We start from the raw sequence: 6,979 nt of genomic DNA, 5'->3' as shown, positions 1-6,979 counted from the left end.
TCATGTCTTCTGCTTAGATCCATGCTGGGTCAAAAGATACAAAAGTCAAGGTTTTCCTTCCCTGGGGTTGATTGTGCTGTTGCTTTGTAAAACAAGGGCCTTTGTTATATGTATTGGATATCTCTAGTCTAGATATAATGCACTGGTGGATATTCCTTGATTGTTCAAAATTGTATTTTTATGCAAATCTAACTTCCGTCTTTAACCAGATCATGTGAAGCCAATGCCCTTTTCAGCCCTATTTTGCCTGCTTCGGAGCTGACTTTGCCGTTAAACAATTGTGAAAGGTGCATTTCTGACCTGTGCGTTCCGAGGTTTGCTGGGAAGGGACTACCGGTGAGCATTAGCATTGGTCAGTGTCGGTGCGGCAGCTCCTGGCTCAACCTACTGCTCACTCAGTTGACTTGATTCAGAGACAACACTGCTTTATCCTAACAACCACAACCCGTCCACCTTTTCTCGTCAGTTCTCTGCAGGCAGGGGATGTTCTTCCACCATTTCTTCATCACGTTCACTGATCATCAATAGGGTTTCCCATTTTGGTTGCCAACGTCGGAGAATCCACCCTCGAACCACATTATTTTGCTTATTTCAAAAATAGGTTTGATTTACATAATTATGTTTACAGCAGAAATACAAAACTGTGTGTGGGCTCCACTACGTTCATAGTTTCGCCGAGCGTATACATTCATAACATGTACTGTGCTCAGTTCTGGTCACCTCACTACAGGCAGGACGTGGAAACCATAGAAAGGGTGCTGAGGAGATTTACAGGGATGTTGCCTGGATTGGGGAGAATGCCTTATGAGAATAGGTTGAGTGAACTCAGCCTTTCCTCCTTGGAGAGACGGAGGATGAGAGGTGACTTGATAGAGGTTTAGAAGACAATGACCAGCATTGATCTTGTGGACAGTCAGAGGCTTTTCCCCAGGGCTGAAATGGCTGGCTCGAGAGGGCACAGTTTGAAGGTGCTTGGAAGTAGGTACAGAGGAGATGTCAGGGGTGTTTTTTTACGTAGAGAGTGTGTGGAATGGGCTGCTGGCCATGGCAATGGAGGCAAATACAAACGGATTTTTTAAGAGTCTCCTGGATAGGAACATGGAGCTCAGAAAAATATAGGGTTATGGGTAAAGCTGAGGTAGTTCTAAGGTAGAGGCATGCTCGGCACAGCTTTTTGGGCCAAAAGGCCTGTATTGAGCTGTATTTTTCTATGTTTCTATGCTTTTTCTATATAATTATATTCATAGCAGAAACACAAACTGTGCATCGGCTGCACTATGTTCATAGTTTTGCCCAGACTATACGTTCATAATGTTGTCAAGACTATACAACAGTACAGTCATCAAACTCAGGCATTCTGTGCACAAGGATCAGATGCACCTCACACTCAGTGGCCACTTTATTAGGTACACCCGTGCACTCGCTCATTGATACAGCTCTGTAATCAGACAATCATATGGGAGCAGCTCAATACAGAAAACATCCATATATGGTCAAGAGGTTCTCTTGTTGCCCAGACCGATCATCACAATTGGGAATAAATGTGACTTTGACCCTGGAAGGGTTGTTGAATCCAGTCGGGGTGGTTTGAGTATCTCAGAAACTGTTGATCTTCCGGGATTTTCACGCACAACGATCTCTACAGTTTACAGAGAAAGGTACGAAAACCAAAACAAAGCAGAACAATTAAAAGATTGAGTAAACTGTGTTTCTGTGTGCCTTGTTATGGAGAAGTCAGAGGAGAATGGCCTGACTGGTTCAAGCTGACATGAAGGTGTCAGTAATTTAAATAACCACGTGTTACAACAGTACTGTGTAGGAGGGCATCTCTGAACGCACAATACGTTGAACCATGACGTGGATGGGCTGCAGCGGCAAACGAACACGAGCATATACTCAATGGCCACTGTGTTAGCTACTCGAAGTACCTAACAAAGCGGCCAAGGTATGTATGTAGTCTCTTTGAACAGCAGACCGTCACGTGTTCAGGTGTTTGCCTGGTTGTTACACAGGACCCCATCCCTCAGTATCCAGTGTCCACATGACTCTCGCCGGTAGCCTTTCCCACAATTCACTTGCGGTAGCTGTGCTTGTGCGCAGGACCACCGGGCTTCAGGGCGTCCCTCGATAAATATTCCAGCCGGCAGTATTTACTTACAGACACCTCATTGCACCAGAAGTCGAAAATTTTCTGGATAGACTGAATTATTTCTTTCACCAAGTTGAAGATCTTCTAGCAGATCTTGATGTCTGATTCGGTGTGTGTCCATGGAACCAGTCAGCACGTGAATTCAGTTGCATAGCTCCTCAAAATGAAAAGAGGTGGGGTTGGCGTCTCATCTTCATCAGAGCCAGTCCAAGGGCAGTGTGTGCTTGCAGTGAGACTCCGACCACGCAGGAAGAATCGGGGGGAGAGGAGTACTCTCACTGCCAGCGGGTGACGTCTTGATGCTTATTGATGAGTTTTGGTGAAGAGACATTCTGCCACAGGGTTATGACAGCCCGCTCGAAGAACCTCGGTACAGGATTCCCTGTGTTTTTCTCCTGCAGTATCTGCAGGGATCTCTGTGCTGACCACTGCCTGATAGGCTGTGGTCACAATAACATGGTCAATTGACTTTAATGGCGGGGCTGAACCCACCAGTAAAATGCAAGACTCCAACTTAATTCCTCCTTTACATCTGAATTATCACCAGCGTACGCCCGGTTCTCAGGCCACTCTGCTAACACCTCACCAGAGCAGAAAATAAAATTTAACGGGTCCAAATGGAGCTGTGGGATGTTTGTGATTGTGTATGGTAAGGTCTTGTATATATATGCTCACACACACCCCAGCCATTATAAGCTTTGGAGAACTTTCACGGCAGGTAGCTCATTATTCTGTATGTCTGTGTGAATTGTAGCCTCAGTGAATCTCAGTTCTATGGCCGAGACTCAACTTTTCCGGACTCAAGATCAAATCAAAATGGGAGCAAGAGTAGCCACCAGGCCCCTCGAGTCTGTCGAGCCTTTCCATATGGTCCGGTCTGACAGATCCCAGGCTTGATCACTTCTGTTCCAGTTCCCCATAAGTTTTAAACTGCTGATGCTTCAAAATTTGATATTTTAGTTGTCCCTGGTTTTTGTGCGGTGGGGTGGGAGCTCAGAATCCCAGGTTGTGTCACTCACTCATGTGAACAAAGGGTTGGGGCTGAATACTTTTGCAGGGCGCTGCAGCTGGAGTTCAGGAAGTATACCCTGCCTTGTTGAGTTGTGGTCGGTCACTGATGTCTCTGAAATGGTGATTAAGATGACACCTCATTGTAATATTGTCAACAGTTGGTGTAACGGCAAAACAAAAATCCGAAATCAAACCAAACAATTGTCACCAGCCTGCGACCCCAGACAGAGTTGTTCTACCTGCTTGACTCACCCTCGACTCCAATTAAATGTGTGTTCCAAAGAGTCAAATCTTTTATTCAATTTTTTATTAATAATTAGAAAACATACAATATCGAAGCAATATTAAGTGATATTAATCAGTCAGCAAAAACATGAACACTGCGTTTCCAAGCTATAACCTACAAAGAAATAAGCAACAGTATGATACTTATTCCATTTGCTTTTACCACCACTACATTTTATGATAAAAATAATTAACGTGCAGCTCAGAAAACACGGCTCCTACAGTTGGTTATGCTGAACTGTCACTGGCCGGCGTTATCAGTGCTTGCAACTCTTGATCATCCTGGCTAGAGTTCGGATCACCCTGGCTAGAGCTCTGTGCACCTTCGTTAGAGCTGTGTGCGCCGTGGTTAGGGTTCTGTTCACCCTGATCAGTTATGTAGTGGCTCAGATTTGAAATTAGCTCTTTGGCCTCCACATTTGCCGTCTTTGCCACCATATTCCCCAACTCTTTCTTTATCTTCTTCCATTTCTTCTTTTCCAACGATTGTAGATACTTGAACTTGTAATATCCCTCCTCAGTATAGTCACAATAAGTCCACCTCGGAAAGAATTTTAGTAATACCAGTAAGAACACAGATACACCGAGTATAATGCTGCCAATTATCTGCCAGGATATAAAAAAAAACAAGCAGCTTATAAATAGAATGAGAGTAAATATTGAGCTTGCCCAGCCGCTGAAATTGATCAGGTATTTTTTTAAGGAGGCCGTCCATTGCTCCAATACTCATCCCCTGTACTAACTCCATATCATATTATTCTGCTCTAATCTAAAGAAAGCCATCAATCACTGCTTTGTACGCACTTCAGAGTGAGCCAGGTACCAACTGGTGAAGAACTGCAAAGGGTCACTACCCTCAAACTAAAGAGCTTCTCCCTTTGTATTTACTTTGAATGCCCACAAGAAAATGAATGTCTGGGTATGAGAGGTTGGAGGTGTTATGAATAGTGTGGAGGGCTGTCAGAGGTTACAGCGGGAAACTCATAGCATGAAAAACTATTTAAGAAGTGGCAGATGGTGTTCAACCCAGATAAGTGTGAGGTGGTTCATTTTGGTCGGTCAAATATGATGGCAGAATATAGTATTAATGGTAAGACTCTTGGCAGTGTTGAGTTTCAGAGGGATCTTGGGTTCGAGTGCATAGGACACTCAAAGCTGTTGTGCAAGATGGCTCTGTGGTGAAGAAGGCATACGGTTCATTGGCCTTCTCAACAGTGGGATTGAGTTTCGGAGCCAAGAGGTAATGTTGCAGTAATATAGGACCCTGGTCAGACCCCACTTGGAGTACTGTGCTCAGTTCTGGTCGCCTCACTACAGGAAGGATGTGGAAACCGTAGAAAGGGTGCAGAGGAGATTGAGAAGGATGTTGCCTGGATTGGGGAGCATGCCTTATGAGAATAGGTTGAGTTAATTCAGCCTTTTCTTTTGGAGCGTCGGAGGATGAGAGGGTACCTGATAGAGGTGTATAAGCTGATGAGAGGCATTGATTGTGTGTATAGTCAGAGGCATTTTCCCAGGGCTGATATGGCTAACAAGAGAGGGCACAGATTTAAGGTGCTTGCAAGTAGGTACAGAGGAGATGTCAAGGGTAAGTTTTTTACGCAGTGAGTTGCGAGTGTATGGAATGGGTTGCCGGTGACGGTCGTGGAGGCGGATGCAACAGGGTCTTTTGAGAGACTCCTGCATAGGTACACGGAGCTCGGAAAAATACAGGGCGCTGGGTAAGCCTAGTAATTTCTAATGTAGGGACATGTGACATATATGTACTTGCATAATAAACTTACTTCGAACTTTTGAACTTTGACCTTTGCCGACTGCGATCCCCTCAGACACTAACCCCATTTCCCTGCATTTATTCCGTATTCCGTACTCATTTCGTCCGTAAGTATCTGTATTTAACTACTTCCGTCTCCAACGCCTCATCCAGCACCACTTTCCAGTTATTCACCAACATTTAGTGGAAAGCCTATCGTTCAAATCACCCTGTAAATTTCTCCTTCTCACTTTAAACCTGTGCCATCATTTCTATGTCAGTTCTGGGCGCTTTCTCGCATCTGAATTATGATGTACCGGGGCGGTAACGGCGCGGATAGATCCACTGGCCAGAGACCTGCACTGTTATAATCGCAGACTTTAAGCAATATCTGACGATACTCACCCGGGACCTGAAGCAATAGTAGCGCAGAGAAGGCGAAGTCTCGAGGTTGCAAAACTGTTCGCATTTCTGATGGCCGTGCGTCCGGTTGACTGAAGGGGCTTGGTAACAGGCGACATAGTCCCCATCCAGCAGTAAAATAACAACCCATATGATAGATGGGATCGATATTTGCATCAGTGTGTTCAATTCAAAACAACATTTTCTGCAGCTGTTGCAGCAACTTGGGAACCGTGAACCAGACTCGGGACATTCACTGCGCGTACAACACTGGGAACATCCACTGCACCTTCCACACTCGGGACATGGTCTGCACGTTCCACACTTAAACATTCGCCGCGAACGGGGTACCACCATCATACTGATGAGAAGGAGGACGACTGTGGGTACAATAAAAGCAAGATTCGAATGGATAGCATTCCATTCCGGATCACAGGGACATGGGCTGTTTTTCTCCACCAGATACTCCAGTCCATACAGAACTGCTGTTAATGCTGTATTGCCAATGACGCCCAAAGCGGCGGGAACGAGGTTCGAAAATAGTTCTTTTACGTCTGGCCACTGATCCATCGCAGTCACACAGTTCTCCGGCTCTCACACTCTTAGTAAAGCAACCGTCACAGCAATGGGCGCGGAGATGAGCAGGAGTTCTTATTTAATCCGCAGAAGGGGAGGTCACGGAAGGGTTGTTGCAAAGTCCTCAGTAAGTTTCGGACCACGCCTTCCTTAATACAGATTCCTGCCCTTGATAAAATATACATTATGTATTGTGCATAAATTTATTTACATTCAGTATGTCGTTCGGCCTAAGTATTGAAGGTGTAATTGGTTCTGTACATTTGTAGTGTCAGCGCCTCTGTCTTCGGGTCACTGTTACCACTCACGTTGTTGCTTCTGGCCAAGGAAGAAATATCCAGTGTTTAGTCCCTCAAAGTCTAATGCGGAAGGAGGTTCAACGGTAGACCGATATGTGTCCCCCGGAACAGCCCGTAAATCAGGTAACTTGTTTGAACCCCTTGCATTCTCCTGCAGACCTTCCTTGCAAATCGACTCTCCGTCCGAAAACTGGGCATTGATCCACGCATATCGCAGTCGTCCCGAGGTCCGTGCTGTGTTGGTAGTGTGACTGTCAGCGGGATTCTTGTTGCTAAACATTCTTGCCTTACTCTGTTACCTGCATGGTAACTGACTTCACCGGTGCCTGGTTATTCTGAATATTTAAGCTGTGAATTGTGCTTTTCCTCACTCAGTCTATTAGCCAATTGATCGTGTGTCTGTCTTGTAATCCAGTGCGCTTTCCTTTCGAATGTGTTTTCTTTGCCTTGCCTTGCAATTTTTATATTGTGGACCGGTTTGATTTTCAAGCTTTTGATTCAGTC

At 45.2% G+C, this 6,979-nt stretch overlaps 1 protein-coding gene across 2 annotated transcripts; it reads right to left on the bottom strand.

The window, feature by feature from the left end:
• Positions 1-3,468: 3,468 nt before the first annotated feature.
• Positions 3,469-6,079, bottom strand: LOC132393830 (uncharacterized). Of its 2 annotated transcripts, none has more exons than XM_059969220.1 (2): positions 5,604-6,079; positions 3,469-4,051 (listed from the first exon to the last, which is right to left on the bottom strand). In XM_059969220.1, exons 1-2 carry the CDS (start codon positions 5,958-5,960, stop codon positions 3,674-3,676), a joined length of 735 nt encoding a protein of 244 aa, XP_059825203.1. In that variant the 5' UTR covers positions 5,961-6,079; the 3' UTR covers positions 3,469-3,673. The 2 variants fall into 2 exon arrangements, with proteins under 2 accessions (XP_059825203.1, XP_059825204.1); XM_059969221.1 differs by having other exon boundaries at positions 3,469-3,986.
• Positions 6,080-6,979: the final 900 nt, after the last annotated feature.

The sequence above is a fragment of the Hypanus sabinus genome, chromosome 5 (genome assembly GCF_030144855.1).
Source record: "Hypanus sabinus isolate sHypSab1 chromosome 5, sHypSab1.hap1, whole genome shotgun sequence".
Taxonomy (NCBI): Eukaryota; Metazoa; Chordata; class Chondrichthyes; order Myliobatiformes; family Dasyatidae; genus Hypanus; species Hypanus sabinus.
The sequence above is the reverse complement of the archived record's forward strand: the minus strand, read 5'-3'. Positions and strand labels throughout refer to the sequence as shown.

Bases quoted from the DNA above. Each gene is read 5' to 3' on its own strand.
- LOC132393830 (XM_059969220.1), bottom strand. From the start codon at position 5,960: ATGATGGTGGTACCCCGTTCGCGGCGAATGTTTAAGTGTGGAACGTGC. The intron at 4,052-5,603 runs GTGAGTATCGTC...ATATCCTGGCAG, and splicing joins ACTATTGCTTCAGGTCCCGG to ATAATTGGCAGCATTATACT.